This window comes from Equus przewalskii, chromosome 20 (assembly GCF_037783145.1).
Source record: "Equus przewalskii isolate Varuska chromosome 20, EquPr2, whole genome shotgun sequence".
NCBI lineage: Eukaryota > Metazoa > Chordata > Mammalia > Perissodactyla > Equidae > Equus > Equus przewalskii.
In genome coordinates this window covers 28,023,510-28,044,256 of record NC_091850.1, presented here as the reverse complement: position 1 = coordinate 28,044,256, position 20,747 = coordinate 28,023,510, and the positions used below count along the sequence as shown (strand labels likewise).

General features: G+C 42.1%; 1 protein-coding gene and 1 pseudogene across 11 annotated transcripts in view; one reads left to right on the top strand and one right to left on the bottom strand.

Moving 5' to 3' along the window:
- CPLANE1 (ciliogenesis and planar polarity effector complex subunit 1) overlaps nucleotides 1-11,952 on the bottom strand; it is a 114,841-nt gene extending 102,889 nt beyond the window's left edge. For 9 of the 11 annotated variants that reach the window (XR_011530396.1, XR_011530394.1, XR_011530395.1 and 6 more), the window contains exons 1-9: nucleotides 11,736-11,952; nucleotides 9,154-9,282; nucleotides 7,324-7,459; nucleotides 7,090-7,209; nucleotides 6,424-6,656; nucleotides 5,008-5,114; nucleotides 3,605-3,761; nucleotides 3,057-3,160; nucleotides 1,735-1,917 (exon numbers count right to left, since the gene is read on the bottom strand). Coding sequence is in view for 6 of the 11 variants with exons in the window: in XM_070586969.1 (XP_070443070.1) it covers nucleotides 1,735-1,917; nucleotides 3,057-3,160; nucleotides 3,605-3,761; nucleotides 5,008-5,114; nucleotides 6,424-6,656; nucleotides 7,090-7,209; nucleotides 7,324-7,459; nucleotides 9,154-9,234 (1,121 nt within the window). In the remaining 5 variants the exon portion in view is untranslated. Of the gene's footprint in view, nucleotides 1-1,734; nucleotides 1,918-3,056; nucleotides 3,161-3,604; nucleotides 3,762-5,007; nucleotides 5,153-6,423; nucleotides 6,657-7,089; nucleotides 7,210-7,323; nucleotides 7,460-9,153; nucleotides 9,283-11,735 lie in introns of all 11 variants that reach the window. The other 2 variants (XM_070586976.1, XM_070586977.1) reach the window with 1 other exon arrangement.
- Nucleotides 11,953-14,848: 2,896 nt separating this feature from the next.
- Nucleotides 14,849-18,262, top strand: LOC103549863 (tuftelin-interacting protein 11 pseudogene; annotated as a pseudogene).
- Nucleotides 18,263-20,747: the final 2,485 nt, after the last annotated feature.

Genomic DNA, 20,747 nt, shown 5'->3' with positions numbered 1-20,747 from the left:
AAGAAGGCAGTTCATTTTTACTACTAAAGAGAGTTAAATAGTTAACTTTCCTTCTTACCACATATTTAAATATACTTATAAGAATATAATTATGAGCTATGAGTATACTTGTTATCGAGGAGAAAGAAAAGAAACTGATGAGGGCATTTGGAGAGGACAGTGGTGAGTAAAACTCTATCAGCTTAAGGTTAAATTTGACTGAATTTCCACACAAATGTACTTATTTATTGTTATGGTGGTCTACCTGACTCTGATAACTTATTATCACTGCTTATTAAATTTGGGGCTGTATAAATATAAAGAGGACAAACAATCAAAATAGATTATAATTTTTTTCTGCTTAGGAAACTATTCAAATATAGACTTTATTAGCCAAATGGTCAATGATAGGAGATTGGTTAATTACAGAATGTACACACCACAGAAATCTACAGAACATTATAAAATAAGACTTAATGGAAAGAAGTGTAAGAAATACTACTAAGTCAAAAAAGCAAAATAGTAAACAGCATATATCATATAATTTCTTTTTTTTTAAACAAGAAACTAATATTGTTATTAAAATGTTATGGAAATTTTTTTTAATTTGGAGGACAACAGGCTAAAATGTTAATTGTTATCTCTGAGGAATAGGACTACAAAAGTCTCTCACTTTCTTCATTATTTAATTTTGTAACATTTGATTTTTAAGTTTTTAATAATGAATATATATTATTTTTGTAATCAGAAAAAGCAACTGATTTTGAAAGGCCCCCAAATATTAAAGGAGAATGTGAGGGAATTCAAGTTAATTATGAATAAGACCTCAAGAAATAAGGAAAAAATACTTTCACTACTGCAGGAAATGACAAATATTTCCATTAGAATTTCCTATTGCTAACCATTCAGTATCATTTTTTTCTGCTAAATATAACCAAAGACACACACGACCCCCTCAGTTTTCTTTGTGTAAAGTAAAGGGAATGGATTCATTTCAAAGGCCTTTTCCAATTTTTTTGTTCTGTAAATAGCTGTGTATATGTGTCTAGCCATATTTAACAATATCAACATCCATAACAACAAATATTTACTGAGCATTTATTTTATGCCACAACTGTGCTAGGCAATTTATCATTATTTATTATCTTACTTCATTCCCTCAACCCTAGGAGACACTTATTGTCATCTTCATTTCACAGTAAAAGAAACAGAGGCTTAAAGAATAACTTACCCCAAGTTATACAACTAATAAGTAGAAGAATCAAGATCTGAATCTTGATCTGACTCCAAAGGCAAACCAATCCCCCATCTCACAATTAAAAATTAAAATACAGCTAAATTATAAAGTCTTCTATCTACTTCCAAAAACTTTTCCCCTTTTTCCCTTTGAGAAAAAAAGTAGATAAATCCATGTGCCCAGCTAATTTTGAGTTACTAATTCATCTAAGTGCTCTTCTTTTAAAACTTTAAAAGACATATCATACTTTAATTTTTATATCACAGAAGATAAATTTTTAGTGCTATTGAATATTTAAATAACTTATACTTACATAGTCACAATGGCAAATTTTCACCAGGATTAAGCCACAAAAAGAAATAGAAGAAAACTATAAATAAGAAACAGATATTGAGATGATAGACTTAAAGAAAGAAGACAATTTGAAAGATGAAATTATCAAAAAAAAAACACACAATAAAGTAATACCAAAAGAGAAAAACTTCCATAAACAAATTAAAACAATTCAAATGTCTCACCTATATGTTATTAGTGGGTGAAGAGGAATAAATTCTGCTGGCCCAAATTCTATTGAGCAACCAAATGTAACTAATGTGAGCAATTCACCTTGGCAGGTCAACAAAACCAGGGAGCCGCGTTTTAACACACAAGCCAGAAAAAGACTATCGTGAGTCCAGCTGATATCACCTACCCAGTAGGACCTAAAAAAAAAGCAAGACAATATATTTACAAAGGACTCTCTATAATTTATACTGGCCAAGCAGGGGTGCAACACTTCAAAAAATAAGGAGAAAAGAATGCATAGTAGGCAGTTGCTACATACATGTTGTGTATTTTGCTTCCCAGAATAAAGGTAAGAAAAAGGGATTTTATTCATAAACATCTACTCTATACGACATACCAATTAGAATTTACTGAGATTCATGAGCAAATCATAAAATGAAAATACTCCTTAAGAGCGTCAGGCTTTTTAGTGATTCACATTTTAATCAGAACAGCTTTTAATCCTATTGGTGTCCACAGCTGAGATCTACTGATAGACCAATACCAGGCCAGCGCTCCCTGCAGCCTGCCAGAGTCCCGCTCGGCAGCAGATCCCTCTCCCCTCTTCGTTACCACTACTCAACTATCTGGTCATATTAATGTTTCACAGGGACAAAATGCAGCTCCTCCTTATGTAAACAGGACACCCCAAGTCAAACAGACCTGCACTGAGACCAGTAATACTTCTGGACAGGAACTTTTGGGGAGCGAATGAAAATGAAGACGCAAGGCTGGAGGGACCTGAAAACTTTGGAAATTCAGAGAACAACATAGAAAAGTGTTCAGAAAAGGAAATAAGGAAGTCCAAGAGGAAATATTCCTACTCTACAGTCCCATACAGGCCCTGGCGGTAGCTCATGTGCCATCCAAAATCACCACTTATGTTGCTACTGACCCATATACAGAGAATGCCAACTTTGTTTAAAGGGCTATAAGTGTCTCAGTATTGAATGGTCTTCCCAAGTTTCTTTCATTTCAACCTCTCCAACTAAGTGAAACATTTCTCTACTCCATGATTCCACTCCTCCTGAGACAACACAGAAATAAATAGAAGAAAAAACATATATGTTCACCTATCTTCCACCCTTCCAGGTCCTTCCTTAAAGTATTTAAGGCTTTCCCTATATAAAGCAATTTTTAGAATCTATCAAGCACAAATGCTGAAAGTTGCATTATCTATCTAAATATCCATCTATTTAGATACCTATTGAATTATCAGAGCCTTAAACTTACGAGAAGAAAATAACTTATTGGAAAAGAAAATAAAAACACTATCTAGAAATACAAGAGTTCTTACCTGACAAGTGTAGCTGGAACCACAGGATTCTTATTACTACATCCTTTAAGGCTACCATAGAGAGTAACAAAATTCAGTGTGTTTATAAATAATACCTGAGTTGCCTGGAAAGGAAAAAAAAAAAAAAGACAACAAAATCATTAAAATTATTACACTTTAATCATTACTTATAATTCTGGAAGCTAGAGATCTATTATTCTAGTGACAAACTATCTAGGGAGTCTTTCCCAACTCACAAGGCAATGCTGACCACCTATAACTCTTTTCTCTCTTATACCACATTTTAAGAACACCAGTTAGCACTTTGCCCTTCTTTCTTTCTTTTCCCTTATCCTCTGCTCACTTCTGAAGACCAAGTTTCAAAAATTATGACAGCTAATTTAAATAACTTTACCAATGCACAATGTTAAGTTGGATGAGAAAACACCAATATAAAGAACATAAAGTAGTATTAAGAAAAAAATATATCTTCAAGAGGAAAAAAACCTCAAAACAGGACTAAACACTCTCTTTTATAGGTTCTTCCAAGACAGATTACATTTACTGACCTTTGGATCTTTCTGATTAAGAGTTACTGCCAGGGTAAGGCCATCTCTGGAAAAGGCAGAAATTAGAGCTCCTCTTGATTTTACTGATTCACATTTAGGAATCAGACTGCTCAGAAGGCAATCTTGTTGTGCCCAATGAACACAGAATGGCAATGATCTAAGGAAACAATGAAATATTTGAAAACAGCAAGTATAATAACTTCTAAATCAATATAAGTTCATTAGAAAAAATTAAAGGGTCCCACTAAACTCCTACATGTGCACATACACTAGGGGGCCCCTTAGCAACCATTCAGAAGTGTCATCCCAGAGGGCCAGCCTGGTGGCACAGTGGTTAAGTTTGTGTGCTCCACTTTGGCAGCCCAGGGTTTGAGGGTTCAGATCCTCGGCGTGGCCTTAGCACCACTCATGAAGCCACGCTGTGGCAGGCATCCCACATATAAAATAGAGGAAGATGGGCATGGATGTTAGCTCAGGACCAATCTTCCTCAGCAAAAAGAGGAGGATTGGCAGTAGCTGTTAGCTCAGGGCTAATCTTCCTCCAAAAAAAAATTAAAAATAATCTAAAAGAAGTATCATCCCGGGTACAAAAGAGTAGTCACCACTTAAAAAGCTCAATGTCGGAGTTTTGTTAGTAATGGCACATTCCATAGCCAACCCCAAACACATCTGCTTCCACTAAAGATTCAAATACACATATTTCTACATCACTGCAAACATTTTTACAGGGATTAAATAGGTATGGAAGAGAGGATTTTTAAGATAGTGTTCTATATTTGATATTAAGATGGTTTACACATACATGTATATTTGTCAAAGTCCATCTAGTTGTATACTTAAGATTTGTTCATTTTACTTTATACAAATTACAGCTTAACAAGTTCTGTTAGCATAAAAAAATAAAATAAACAGAAAAAAACAAAAAAATCACACTATTTTACTAAATCTTACTTAGGCATTATATGCTTTTAAGGCGTTCTTTCTATTTTATGGGGCGTTTTAGATAAATGTAACTATTGTTAATAAAACAAAGCTTAAGCATTTGAAAGGCACAGTAGCAAATTCAAGTAAGTTATGCCCCTTTTAAAATTCAATTGAATTACTTCCCCAAATAATTATTTTTATAATCTTAAGAGAAGTAAGACCACAGCTTGCCTTATCTTTTACATTTTCTCAATTCCAAGAAGGGAAACAAAACAAAAACAAGAAAAACTTTCCGGAGTAAACATTTAAAAATGAAAACTAAAGAAACAGAGCAATACTTACAAGAATAAAGGATTTATGAGGTCTCAGAAGTTGAAGTTCACGTTTCCTTTACTAATTTTATTATGTATTTATGGGCCAAAAGATGATAACGTTTTAAAAGGCAAAGAAAATAAGGAAGGAGGAAACATTTTCCTCACCTTATAGGTGTAAATACATTCTCATGCCACCGAATTGCTAGAAATGTTAATTTCAGGCATTCCCCAGAATAAAAAGTAAATGAACACAAGCAGCAGTCTCCAAATAACTGTAGATAAATTTAATATGCTTTAGTATATAATTAATCTGAAAATAAATCAAGATATATAAAACATAAACATCTTTCTCATCATAAATAAAATAAATGAAACATATTGAGCTCCTGCTTATATTTTTATTCTTAACCTTAAGCTGAAGACTAAGTAATTTATTTCTGAGCCAGAGGCAGGTCCCAAATGGGAAATCAAGGCACAGTTTATTCTCTTAAGAAAACACTGCCATTTACTGTAGCTATAACTGGAAAGATTCTTATATTTTTATTTTTCTCTTCTTTTATAGTTACATAGGGCACTACCCCTGAAGGTGGGGGAAGGTAGAGGAAAACAATAAAACTTCAAAATGCAATTTCTAACTATAGGGGATTGCATAATAAAATGTTGGTCCACACATACAAAGAGTAACAAGCAGCTATTTAAAATGTTTTTTAGGGGCTGGTCCTGTGGCACAGTGGTTGAGTTTAGCACGCTCCACTTCAGCAGCCCGGGTTTGTGGATTCAGATCCTGGGCATCAACCTACGCTACTCCTCAGCTGTGCTGTGGCAGCAACCCACAGATAAAGTGGAAGAAGGCTGGCACAGATGTTAGTTTAAGGCTAATCTTCCTCAAGCCAAAAAAGATGAAGATTGGCAACAGATGTTAGCTCAGGGCTAATCTTCCTCAGCAAAATTAAATAAACAAATAAAATGTTTTTTTAGTTAATGAATGTGTTATGTCCTTGGAATTAAATGGCTTACTTAATATCACCAATTATAGCTTTTTAAATTACAAAACTAGTTACATTTTAAAACTAGGGAAAAATAAAACTAGGAAAAGAGAAAGGAAGCTGTAAGTTCAAACCCCCTCTTTTTTTTGGTGAGGAAGATTGGCCCTGAACCAAGATCTTTTGCCAATTTTCCTCTATTTGCTTGAGGAAGATTGTCCCTAAGCTAATATCTGTGCCAGCCTTCCTCTATTTCATATGTGGGATGCCACCATAGCATGGCTTGATGAGCAGTGCATAGGTTGCACCCGGGATCTGAACCCACGAACCCCAGGCCACCAATGCACAGCATGCAAACTTAACCACTACACCACCATGCCAGCCCCTCAAACCATTTTTAATAAATATTTTTAAAAATGTGACCAGGAAATAGAAAAATATCTTTTCCACAATAATTTCACAATTACTAGGACAATAAATGATGACTAGAGATACATAGCTATGCCATTACACACTCCGCTCAATGGCTTCACGGACAGCCTCTATTCTTCGTCTGAAATCTCAACTTCTATAACACCCTGTCTGATTTGGACTTTACCTCATTTTTTATGAAAACAGCATGCACTACAGCTTCTTTATCTTTAGTGGAAGGCAAATGAACTGCTTCTTCAGGTATGATCTGGGACCACTGGCCCACCAATGAAGGGCTTTTAGAAGATATGATATTCTTGAATTCCAAATATTCCCAAAGAAATATGCATCCAGAAGGAGTTATAAGCAGAACTCTTTTCCCATTTCCAGATACATACAAGTACAGTCTCAAAGAGCTTGCTAAAAGGAAAAAAAAAAGCAATTAAACCTCTGAAGTCTGAATTCTCTCTAGAAAGTATGTAATTTATCTATTCTGACAATAAGAAATCAAAATGATGTTTCCATTCAGGATGTAAAACTAAGGTACTAATAATAAATTCAAAGTACAAATAATAGTAACATTTGGCATGTACTTAGGTGGTTATTAGGAACCCACTGTTATCAGAGATATGTTAGGCATGCCAGACTTTTCTTTTTTCAAGACAAATCTAAGTATCACAAATCACCACCACCAAAAAAAAAACCATATATACATACGGAAATATATATATACAGATACATACATACACACATTTAGAGATATATTTTTAAAATATTAATAGGAAAATGTTTCATCCTCTTTTCCTCCTATTTATCAAGTTAAACCTATTTTAAACAAATAAAAAATTCTCACCTACTGCAGCTTTAATCATTTCCTTAGGCTTTTCAGTTGCTTGTATAGTTTTCAAACAATCTTGATCTTTGTTCCAAAGGAAAACCTCCCCTGTAGTGAGTACCCCAGCCAGCCAGGCATCTGTTTCAAAAAAGGAAATACAATTCTTATAATCTAATATTTTCGTTAATATTACCCCAAATTGTTAAAAAATACAGTTAAACTAGGCTTTTGAAAATCTCAGTACTACTTAACCATTACTGGACGTTGTTAGGACAATAACATTCTTCAACAAAGGCTGCAGACTAGGAATTTTCTTCTTTGTCCTTCCTGACAGCAAATTAATTTCATTTATGAATTTATCATCCAAAAGAAAAACAGCTTCATTTTCCTAAGAGAAGAAACAAGTGAGAAACTTAAGAGGTGCCAGAAATTAATTCAACATCTTATCTAAATAAATTATCCCAGAAAGGAAAACAAAGTGACATCTAAGAACAACCCTTACAATAAATCATAAAACGAAAAGTAAAGTTGATGAAGTAACCTGCAGATTTTTCATTCTATCTTAAAATACCTCTTATCAGAATTCCTAGGTAAGATGACCTAATGGTTGCATTTAGATTTCTTTGAAGTTTAAAGTTATAGGAATGTCTTCCAATTCTGCTAGAGAAAACTGGGTTGTCTGCTGTTTAATCTCATCAACTTGAACAATGGTATGGGTAAGTTTTTAAATTATTTAGTTAGATTAAAATGGATACGGCTTCTGAAACCCCTGGCTCTGATCACTTTTTTAGTATCTAGAAAAAGTATACTTTTTTTTTTTTGAGGAAGATTAGCCCTGAGCTAACTGCTGCCAATCCTCCTCCTTTTGCTGAGGAAGACTGGCCCTGAGATAACATCCGTGCCCATCTTCCTCTACTTATATGTGGGACACCTGCCACAGCGTGGCTTGCCAAGCGGTGCCATGTTCACACCCAAGATCTGAACCAGCGAACCCCGAGCTGCCAAAGTGGAATGTGTACACTTAACTGCTGCGCCACCAGGCCGGCCCCAAAAAGTATGCTATTTTGAATTAACTTTGTTTTCATATATTCTAGGGCAGTGGTTTTCAAAGTATCACTTAACCAGCAGCATAAGCAACACCTGAGACGCTGTCAGAAATTCTCCAACACCACCCCAGACCTACTGATCAGAAACTCTGGGAGTGGGGCGCAGCACATGCTTTAACAAGATCTCCAAATGATTCTGAACTATCAAAAAGTTCGAGAGACACTGTTCTAGAGGAAGTTAATTAATGGTATAATTTCTCACAGGAAATGACACAAAACACCAAATTTTTTAATTTTAATAATTATTACAAACTCTAAGAGGATTTTATAGGTTTTCCCACTTTTCCTAAGGTGAGGAATCTATTCCACGTTGCGAATGGTGTTCCTGGATTGTTAGTGTATTGTGGCCCATCCTTATTCTAGTTCTAAGCGGCACTTTATTGCACATTCATGAAAACCAAAATGGGAACTGACTATTCCAGTAGGGAAAGAATCAGAAGATAAAATATTCCCTTTTGATACCTGCCATATCAACCTTCTCAAACACAATATGAAAAATATTTTTTTGAAAGTAAACTATTTCTTCTAGACAGACCACTTAACTTTCTGGAAAAGCTAACTTACTCACTACAACAAAAAAACTCCACAAACACACAAAACCCCTGTTCAGCGTGCAGGTGATCTGTCTAAAGATGGTGCTTTGTTTTTTTTTTAAAGATTTTATTTTTCCTTTTTCTCCCCAAAGCCCCCCGGTACACAGTTGTGTATTTTTAGTTGTAGATCCTTCTAGTTGCGGCATGTTGGATGCTACCTCAGCGTGGCTTGACAAGTGTACCATGTCTGGCCCAGGATTCGAACCAGCAAAACCCTGGGCTGCCGAAGCAGAGCGCACAAACTTAACCACTCGCCACGGGGCCAGCCCCTAAGGATGGTGTTTTATTTTGTAAAGGCCATAGAACATTCTTCAATTTTAGGGGCAAAGCAGACATTTAACACATATTATGCCTGGTATTGTACAAATAAAGAAAAAACTTACCTGTCCCAACCAGCAGACTCGTGGCCAGGGTTTTTTCTGCTTGATACTTGTTGATGTCAAAACTTCTAATCTTATCTCCATGCTTGTTAAGATATCAATGACCAATTAAGTAAAAACAGTCACAAAATGCTGTGAAAAACAAATATAATAACAAACAGCCCATAATATTTACTGAGAATTTTAATTTAGAATTTTCATAAAGTTTTGGTAAATTACTCTCTCAGTAGCTCGTTAACTCTCTTTTTAAAGGTCAGATATTGACAACACATTCAGTATCTCATTTTTATCTTGAATAAGATATAAGGCAAAATGTATTTGCTTTTTTGATAAGTTATTTCTCACACTATGAAGATAAACAAGAATGAGGAAAAGATTTTCACAATAAAGTTTCTATGTGATTTTCTTTTCTCGGTGTGGCAGGTTGTATTTTCCAAAAGAGGCCACAACAATATCTCCCACCCCACATGCTCGTCTTACACTGTGACTTTGACACTTCTCTCATTGAGAGCTCTGGTCTATGGCTCATCCCTTGAAAGTGGGTGGGATTTTGACCAAAAATAAAATGGAAGTGATGCTATGCATTTCTCAAGGTTGGATCATAAAAGGCAAAACAGCTTCTACCTTACTTCCTGGAATAAACACCCTTGAAGCCTTCAATCGCCACATAAGCAGTGCAAACTGCCCTGAGCCACCAAGCTGTAAGAAAGTGTAAACTACCACATAAAAATGAAGCCGAGATAACATGTAGTGAAGGTGCCTAGCAAGTCCCTGTGCTGTGTTTGAGGATTGTGGAGGCCAGGAACAGTTGTCAGAACCCAAGCAGAATGAGGAGAGTGTAACCCTAGGCCAATGGTCCATTTCTGCGAGAATCTTAGGAGGATGTTCCTGCAGTGGGACAGCCTGGCAAGTGTGCTGGAGACAAAGTAGAGAGAGAACACAGGAGCCATACTGAAAAGGACCTCACTGACCAAACTGAGGACAATTTGAGCATCAAAACAAAGTAGAGTAATGGATTTAAAAATCCATGGGATAAAAAAGGAAACCATGAATTCATACAATTATAAATAAGTAAAAGAATAAACTTAACATTTGATGAAAAATTGTATATTTACAGGGGCCGGCCCAGTGGTGCAGCAGTTAAGCGCACATGTTCCACTTTGGCGGCCAGGGGTTCCCTGTTTTGGATCCCGGGTGCTAACATGGGACCGCTTGGCAAGCCATCCTGTGGAAGGCATCCAACATATAAAGTAGAGGAAGACCGGCACAGATGTTAGCTCAGGGCCAGTCTTCCTCAGCAAAAAGAGGAGGATTGGCAGCAGATGTTAGCTCAGGGCTGATCTTCCTCAAAAAAAAAAAAAAAAAAAAAATTTTATATTTACATTGCTTCAAAGCATCTCCCTATAAAACACTCATTAATTGCAAAGGAGAAAAGAGTAACTTTACAATGAAAAAGCCAGGTCGACTCCACTTAATCCAGTGCTCAAAATGAAAATCATCAGAAATGGTATATACAGAAATCAGGTGCCACCTGATAAGTAAAATGAGAAAAACATCTCTGTGACATATGTGCTAAAGATACATAACCTGAATCTAATCACAAGGAAACATCAGGTGAACCCAAGTTTAGTGACATTCTACAAAATAACAGGGATTTGCTTTAAAATACTCCAGATGTATACTCATAAGTTTTGCAATTAAAATGTAAAGTATAAAAGACAGCTAACCATTTCAAGATGTGAGGATAGAGCCCTATCACATTTGATGACGGATGGTCTTCAATCTTTCATAACTCTAAAAATCACCCCCTGTTATGTAGCAAAGGTTATTTCTTCTATATATGCAACTCGCACCCAAAACACTACGGTACGGATGGATGCTAATAAACATCACGAAACAAGTAAAATCAGTTAATGTAAGAACGAGAAGTAAAAATGAAGTCAATGACAGTCACAAAACACGTTAGGAGAAATATGCTAAGTCTACCCAAAAGAGTATCTTTTATTTATAACACATTGGCGAATGCAATTTCAAGAGAAATCCAAGTTCTTCTGTGGTTTTCACCATAGACGAGTCTAAGAAATCATATCCATTCCTTAGGCTCAATTTATCACCAACTAAGGCCAAACACAGGAGTTTCCCTACGACCACGTCACACAAGTCATCCCCAGGGACTCCTCTGAGGTTCTCTACCCGGCCCTGCGGGGGAGGCGTAAGAGCGAGGGCCGCCCACTACCCGGTGAGGCGCCCGGAGAACAGGACAGGAGCTGGAGGACCAGGGTTCCGGCCGAGGTCTGGCCCCACCCTGACATCGTCCCCCGCCGGCCAGAGGGCGCCCCGGCCGCGAGAGTCCCCGCGCCTCCGTCAGCCTGAGGATGCTGCGGCAGGAGGACGAGGCCGGGAGGCTGGGGAAGGCCTGGAGCGAGGGAAGGGCCAGGACCGGCGCTGGGAACGGACCCCGGGGCTGGCCGAGGCCGCGGACATGCTCGGTACAGGGGGGCACGGAGGGGCCCGAGGACTCCGGGAACCCGCCGGCGCGGGGAGGAGGCTGGAGCCGTGAGGGGCAGCAAGCTGCGGGCAGTTACCTGCGCCAGGGCCCGGCCCGTCCGGGGCGGGGAAGGCGCGGCGAGCCGAAGGCGAAGCGGACAGCGCGGAGAGAGGCGGGAGCGCGACGGCCTCGGGCCCTGACGCCAGCCTGCGCCCGGGCGACGGCGGGGGCGGGGAGGGGGCGCGGGCCGCGCCAGGGCGCCTGCTCTGAGCTGGCGGGAGCGCAGGCGGGAGGCTCGGAGAGCTCCTCCTCCCGCCTCCTCTCCGCCCCGCCTTGCCGGGTTCCCGGCGGCGTCCTCCCAGGCGTCCTGTGGCTCCGCGCCGTCTCCCCGCCTCCATCTGCCTCTTCCCGCTCCCCTTCTCCCCTCCTCCTTCTCTCCCTCTCCTCCTCTCCGCCTCCCCGTCTCCGCTCCTCCCCGTCCCCCCCTCCTCTCCCTCCTTGTCTCCCCCACCGCTTTGGCCGGCCCTGCAGTGTCCACCTCCCTGGGCGCTCCTCAGACACACGCCTGTTGAGCGCCCAGACACTGGGCTGCGCTTTCCAGGAACCCGTTGAATAACTAATATTAGTCATTCACGGGATGTCAGCTCCAGCAGGGCAAAAATAAAGGGACTGTACTCAGCCCTCCACAGATCAGGTGGGTAACTTACAGCCCTGAGGAGAGGCGTCTGTGCTGGCTACCCTCGTGACTCTTTACTACACTGTTTTCTCGTCCTTCGACCCTGTCCTGGGCCGGCCGACCGATTGGGAACAGGGGTCACGATCAAGCAGCTTTAGGGCTATGTTTGGCCTGGAAAAGCGTTTTTCTGTAGCTTACAGCTAAGCAATGGCATGCTCTCCGTTTCCCTACCCACCCTCCTCTTCACATGTTGATGTCCCGGCCTGGGTTTTTTTTTTTTTTAAGGATTGGCACCTGGGCTAACAACTGTTGCCAATCTTTTTTTCTTTTCTGCTTTATTTCCCACCCCCACCCCCCATAGTTGTATATCTTAGTTGCAGGTCCTTCTAGTTGTGGGATGTGGGCCACCGCCTCAACGTGGCCTGATAAGCGGTGCCATGTCCACAACCAGGATCCCAACCCTGGGCCGCTGCAGCGGAGCGTGGGAACTTAACCACTCGGCCACGGAGCCGCCCGGCCTGTGTTTTGAAGGCATTTTGGCTTGTTACTATCGGCTAGGCTCAGTATGTTCTGCTGAGTAAATCGCCCAGTCCTCTCAACTGGAGAGCTATCAGGTTGGTTTATCTTAGCAAACAAAGGATACAGGGCAGGAGGACTCGGGCAGCATTAGAAACCAGCACTTATCCCTGTGTCTCTGTGAGGGATGAGTGGCAGCTGGGATGCTGGCTGCTCAGCACCATTTATCTTAAAGGTTATAGAACTGAGGTGGTTCAAGTGCATCCAAAGTCACCAACATCTTAGATAAATCCCTCTAGAGTTAGCACAAAAAGTCTCAAGTGGAAAAATTCGCTAAGAAATCCTAACCTATGCTCACAATTTTCTGTGTTCCCATGTCTAGGTCTTAAGATGTGATGATAATGGGATAACTGTGGCTGATTTAGCTGTATGGCCACCAGACCTAGAGGTATTGGCATAATTCTGGAGTTGACTGCTCCACACATTTATTTCTTCTTTAAAAATTTATGAGTGACTATAATTTGCTAAAATGAAAATTATTGAATGCCTAATATGTGTCAAACACTATGCTGGGTATACAGATGGGAAGACAATGTTGTCTCTATTCAAAAGAGATACATAGACACTTAAACTACAGTGTGATGATAAATTCCATGATAGCAGTATTCACAGAGTGCATTTTCTCTGTGTGGGAGACAAGGAAGTTGGAAATATCTAAGCTAGATTTTGAATGAGGACTAGTTCAGTTTGAAGTACATCCATTTTGTGGTGCCTGTGGACTTCCAGGTGGAAGTATCTAGTGAACAATTAGATACGTGGTTTAGAAGCCCAATAGGAGAACTGTAGATATAAAATATGTAACCTAAACATGTCTGTCCTTCAGCCTGCCCTGCACTTTTTAAGAGTCCCCTCTCTTTAATATATATTGATGAATAAGAGTTCAGTGGAAAATACCAATTCTTATGAGAATGTCAGAGGGTTAGAAGAGAACTAAGAGAGGGGGGTCATGAAAGCCCAGGAAGGAAGAGTCGAGGAAGGAGTGATCAATCACGTGAAAATTGAAGTATGGTCAAATAAAAATAAGCCTGAGAATTCCCCCATCGGACTCGGTATTTTGTAGTTATAGTGCCATGTATATAAGGTCCTTTTGGTAGCAGATAATAAAATCAAATCTGACTAGTTTCAGCAAGAGAGGGAATTTATTGTAGAGATTCTGTTGTATCCCACGGAATCTAAGGAATGGTTTCAACAAGCAATCTTTGAGAAGGACTGGAACCAGGAGACATCATGGACATTCTCTCTAGGACAGTGCTGTCGGGTAGAAACTTCTGTATTAATGAAAGTGTTCTACGTCTGCTCTGTCCAATATGGTAGCCATAAGCCACAAATAGTATTGAGCACTTGAAATGTAGCTAGTGCAACTGAGACACGGACTTTTAGATTTTATTTTACTTCAAAGAGCCACATGTTCCTGTATTGCACAGTGCAACATTAAAGCCTTGCCATTAACATGACTTAGCCCCAATTATTTTCAGCCTCTGTCTTGTTTCAAAATTGTAAATCTCTTGGAGGGAAAATGCAAATGGGGTTTGGGTAAGAGCTCCACTCCCCTATCGATCAGCTATGTCTAGGATCACATAGTACAGAAATGGCTGCTGAGGGCTTGTCTCATGTATCTGAGGACATTCTCCCTCCATGAGGGGAATCCTTATAACCTCAGGTCTGTTATAAAATGGAGTGGTGAATTATTTAGGGCAAGACTAGGCTGCCGTATCAAAAGGCCCCGACAATAAATCAGTGGTCTAAAGAACATAGGAGTTTATTTCTCTCTTGTGTAACTGTTAAAAGGTGAATGATTCAGTTTTTGGTGTAGCTCTGCTCCACACAATTATTCAGGGATCCAGCTTCCGTCAACCTACTTGTTCTGTCATTCTCCAATGGCTTGTTGCATAATCAAGACTGGGTCACAGTGGATTCCAGCCCAAGGGAACAGGAAAAAGAGAGAGCACACCCACAGTCTTAAGACCTGGGCCCAGAAATAGTACACAATGTTTCTGCTTTTGTTGGGTTGGAGAGAACTTAGTCACATGGTCACATCTGAGTGCAGAGGAGGCTGGGAAATGTAGATTAGCAATGTACCCTGATTTTGGTGGACAACTAGCAGTTTTTATCACAAGTGGTTAGAATACGAAAGAAAAAAAAAAAGGCGGACCGGTCTCAACACTTCCGGGTTCCGGCTGCCACTTCCGGGTTCCGGCCACCACTCTGGGTTCCGGCCACCACTTCCGGGTTCCGGCTGCCGGAGCAGTGGGCTCCTCGCGCACGCGCGGCGGGGGCTACTGTGTTCCGCACTGGGCACGGTAGAGGCGTTCTCAAAGTGACTGGCCATGTCGCTGCCCCACTTTTACCGGGACGGGGAAGGCCACATGGATGATGATGAGGACGAGCGGGAGAACTTCGAGATCACCGACTGGGATCTCCAGAATGAATTCAACCCCAACCGGCAGCGCCACTGGCGGACCAAGGAAGAGGCCACCAATGGAGTGTGGACAGAGCGAGCCTCGGATGGAGAGAGACCCAGCTTTGGAGGCAAACGAGCTCGCGACTGCTCAGCGCCAGTCAGCTTCATCAGCGCGGGGCTCAAGAAGCGGGCAGCAGAGGAGGCGGAGCTGGAAGATTCTGATGACGAAGAGGAGCCTGTCAAGCAGGATGACTTTCCTAAGGATTTTGGACCCAAGAAGTTAAAAACGGGAGGCAACTTTACACCCAGCCAGAAAGGCTTTGCTGGAGGAACCAAGTCTTTCATGGATTTTGGCAGCTGGGAGAGACACACAAAAGGAATTGGACAGAAGCTTCTTCAGAAAATGGGCTACGTCCCTGGGAGGGGCCTCGGGAAGAATGCACAAGGTATCATTAAGCCAATCGAAGCCAAACAGAGAAAGGGCAGAGGCGCTGTGGGAGCTTACGGCTCCGAGCGCACCCCCCAGTCCCTGCAGGACTTCCCTGTGGTCCACTCAAAGGAAGAGGCCGAGGAGTTTCAGAAGGAGCTGAGCCAGTGGAGACAAGGCCCCAGTGGAAGCAAGAAGAAGCCCAAATACTTTTACAAGACCGTGGAAGAGTTGAAGGCCAAGGGCAGGGTTAGCAAGCAGCTCACCGCCCCCGAGAAGGAGCTTTCTCAGGTCAAGGTCATAGACATGACTGGCCGCGAGCAGAAGGTCTACTTCAGCTACAGCCAGATCAGCCACAAGCACAACGTCCCCGGCGACGGGCTGCTGCTGCAGTCGCCGCAGCCACCACAGCCCGGCAAAGAGGCCAAGGCCCCGGGCTTCGCGCTGCCAGAGCTGGAGCACAACCTGCAGTTGCTCATCGACCTCACGGAGCAGGAGATCATCCAGAACGACCGGCAGCTGCAGTACGAGCGGGACATGGTGGTCAACCTCTCCCACGAGCTGGAGAAGATGTCGGAGGTCCTGGACCACGAGGAGCGGCTCATCTCCAAACTCAGCAAGGTCTTGGAGATGGTGGAGGAGTGCGAGCGGTGCATGCAGCCCAACTGCAGCGACCCCCTCACGCTGGACGGGTGCACCCACATCTTTGAGACCCTGAGGGACAAGTACTATGAGGACTACTGGATGTCCCACCGTGTGGACCTCACCGTGGCCATCGTCTACCCACTCATGAAGGAGTACTTCAAGGAGTGGGACCCCCTCAAAGACTGTACTTATGGCACCGAGATCATCTCTAAGTGGAAAAGCCTCCTGGAGAACGACCAGCTCCTGTCGCACGGTGAGCAGGACCTCTTGGCAGATGCCTTTCACAGGCTCATTTGGGAAGTCTGGATGCCTCTCGTTCGAAACATTGTCACCCAGTGGCAACCAAGGAACTGTGACCCGATGGTGGACTTTTTGGATAGCTGGGTGCACATTATCCCCGTGTGGATCTTAGATACCATCCTGGACCAGCTCATCTTCCCCAAGCTGCAGAAGGAGGTGGAGAACTGGAACCCACTGACGGACACCATCCCCATCCATTCCTGGATCCACCCGTGGCTGCCCCTCATGCAGGCATGTCTGGAGCGGCTCTATTCCTCCATCCGCAGCAAACTGTCCCGTGCCCTGCAGAAGTGGCACCCCAGCGACTCCTCAGCCAAGCTCATTCTGCAGCCCTGGAAGGAGGTCTTCACCCCTGGCTCCTGGGAAGCATTCATGGTCAAGAACATAGTGCCCAAGCTGGAGATGTGTCTTGGCGAGTTGGTCATTAACCCCCACCAGCAGCACATGGATGCCTTTTACTGGGTCATCACCTGGGAAGGGATGATCTCTGTCTCCAGCCTGGTGGGGCTTCTTGAAAAGCACTTCTTTCCCAAGTGGCTTCAGGTGCTGTGCTCCTGGCTCAGTAACAGCCCCAATTATGAGGAGATCACCAAGTGGTACCTGGGTTGGAAGTCCGTGTTCTCAGACCAAGTGCTGGCACACCTGTCCGTCAACGACAAGTTTAATGAAGCACTTGACATTATGAACAGGGCGGTGTCCTCCAATGTGGGGGCCTACATGCAGCCCGGAGCACGAGAGAACATTGCCTACCTCACCCACGTAGAGCGGAGGAAGGACTTCCAGTACGAGGCCATGCAGGAGCGACGGGAGGCTGAGAACATGGCCCAGAGGGGCATTGGCATGGCCGCCGGCTCCATGCCCATGAACTTTAAGGACCTCATTGAGACCAAGGCTGAGGAACACAACATCGTCTTCATGCCCATCATCGGGAAGCGACACGAAGGGAAGCAGCTCTACACCTTTGGCCCCATCGTCATGTACATTGACCGGGGAGTGGTCTTCATCCAGGGCAAGAAGACCTGGGTGCCCACCTCCCTGCAGAGCCTGATTGACATGGCCAAGTAGACGGCGGCCAGAGGAGCAGACCCAAGAGGGACATATTTATGAATAAACGATATTTTAAACCAAAAAAAAAAAAAAAAAACATATTTCTTGCCTTCAAGAATATCACAGGTTTGGTGAGGAAATAGATCAGTATTTAACCAGCAATGAGTAAGGAACATGCTGTAAAAACCCAAAAAAAAGAATGACTTTAAACAGTATTTCCCAAACTTTAATGTATATATGCATCACTGGGAATTCTTGTTGAAGTGCAGATTCTGGGTAGGTCTGGGGTGGGTGGGGCCACGTGAGATCTGCTGTCCTAAAAAGCTCCGAGGTGTTGCCCATGCTGCTGGTCCTTGGACCATACTTTGAGTAGCAAGTGATTTCAGATTCAGCAAACACCACAGAGGGAATGGCTACACCTTTGTATTATGGTGTAGTGATTAAGAGACCAGCTTTGGATGTTAGACATCCTGTGTTTAATTCCCAACTCTGTGACTTACTGGTTGATTTAAATTGCCTTCTATAGCCCTAATAAAGATCTTCAGTATCAGAGAACCTCACACAAACTGGATTTAATAATAAAAAAAAGTTGGTTGGCTTATTAACACAGGGGTTCAACAGGTTTCTTACAAGTTTTGATCATGCTGGGCTCTTGTTCCATTTTTATCTAATTCTCTTCACTCTGCCTTTTGTCTTCCTGATGTATTCTTTTGTGATCAAGTGAAAAGATGGCAAATTTACATCTGTTTTACAAAGAAAATGTAGTTTTCTACAATTGAACATTCTTCTTGAGCTTCCACTGGAATGTGTAGTAGAGAAGGTGTTTACTTTGTCAATTAATGGTACTTCCATTTCTTCTTTGGTAAAGTCTCTTTCAAATAAATGCTCTATCTTGTAGATTTTCTTCTTCTCATTCTACCTAAACTACAAGGTAGATTCATAATGATAGTGGTAGGAGGGGCTTTGTGTCCTGAAAGCAATAGGGGGAGAGAGTGGTTGTACTCAAACTTTGTTTCTATATGCTTATCCATCACTTCTTCAGGATGTCTGATGTTTGCTCCTGGGTCTCTTGCTGTGGTGTCTACTGTGGGACAGTTAGTAAGTCTCTAATTTTTCCCTTGCTGTTGCTACAATGACCATGAAGGCTCAGATACATCCTTCATCTTTCCATTCTGTTGCCTTCACAGTGTGGTCCCCTTTCTCTCAACTCCTTTGGAGCATGTGAGAACATTATGTCCCTTGAAACTGACATAAGAGCTGATAGCAGGTCAGGAATGATGACTCAGCTCCTTTCCCTAACTATCCCACATGTTATCATGTTTTATTCTGCTGGGATCACCCCAAATTGGGGATAGAGGAGCAGCCCAAGGGACAGTCTTTTCCAAGAACTGGGAAAAGTTACTCTGCTTTCAACTTTCTCTTCAACCTCATCATCATGAGATTTTATGTTAAAATACGTGCATATCTGATTCCTTGTTTCCACTAAGCAGAGAGGCTTTCTTCTTCCTCTGCTTGCCTGGATAGTCCTTCTCTTACATATATTCTGAGTCCTATCTAGATTGCTTCTGCATCGTGGCTTATGGTAAAATTCCATATTCAGACTTTAACGCTTTGAGTTTGATATATAACAAATTTAGAGAGCCCCTTTCTCTGTGAATAAAGCTGAACTGGTTGAACAGTTGTCTCACTGAAGAATCAAATAGGGGCCGGCCCCGTGCCTGAGTGGTTAAGTTCCTGCACTCCGCTTCGGTGGCCCGGGGTTTCCGTGGTTCGCATCCTGGGCGCAGATGTAGCACTGCTCATCAGGCCACTTTGAGGTGGCATCCCACATGCCACAACTAGAAGGACTCACAACTAAAATATACAACTATGTACTGGGGGGATTCGGGGAGAAAAAGCTGAAAAAAAAAGAAGATTGGCAACAGTTGTTAGCTCAGGTGCCAAGCTTTAAAAAAAAAAAAAAGAATCAAATAACTTTGCTTGAAGACTTCAAGCTGAAAACAAACTCTTTGTTCTTAGTAGTATCTATCTTCTCCATAGAAGGGTGAATGCCACTGATTCAACGAATGGGTAATGTGGTGACTTTGTAATGTGTCAGCTTGGCTAGGATGAGTTACATTTTCCAGAATTCCTCTCCCTGTATGTTTCTACCTAGAATAGGCCACAAGAGATATTCTTACGGGAGATTCGAAGGGCAGAAGTAAAGCAGCAGCCATCTTGTAGCTCACAGACGTGGCTGCTTGTCTGCTGGCTTACCGTGTTGTTGTGAAGCAGTGGCAGGGCTTGCAGCTGCTCTAGCTTCCCTTGGACACTCTTTCAGAGTCTCCAACTCCTGGGTCAGCTGTAAGTATTTAGCTCCATGAAGAAGGCTCCAGCTTCTGCAGGACACCAATACCACCAAGGTCAGAAGCAACAAGAACTGACATGGGTTTTGGATAATCCTCAAGAGCTCCAGCTCATGCCTTCAGGTCCCAGCCTGTCCTTACTTTCTTCTACTTTGCAGCCGTCTTCCCTTGCTACCTGACTGCTCTGTGAACTTCAAGCTCCGGTGTCTGCTGCAAAGACAACAGCCTCATAGAGACTGCTTAAACCAGCTCTCATAATTGCATAAAATCAATTCCCTGTAAAACACATGCACTCACACACACACATTTTCTGGTGCTGCTCTCTTTTTGATTGAACCTTGATTGACATAGTGTTCAACGTAACAAGATTTGATGAAAATAAAACTTACTTCCCAAAATATTCTTTAAAAATATCATCTCTGTTATAGTAGCAAAAGGGCTACAGATGGCCCAGAACTTACAGTCTCACACCTCACCATCCAGAACAGAAAGCTCCTCTATTACCCCAACCTGGGCTTCACTCTGATTCGAACAAGTTAATTCACATATCCATGTTGAGTCATTGATTGGTTTAGGCTTTAGTTAAGTGTCATTTATAATCTAATCACTGTGACAAGGTGAGTTGCAAGATTGCAATGGCACTAGCTAATCTTGGACTTTCCCTGTCACCTGAAATGCAGCCATTTTATATT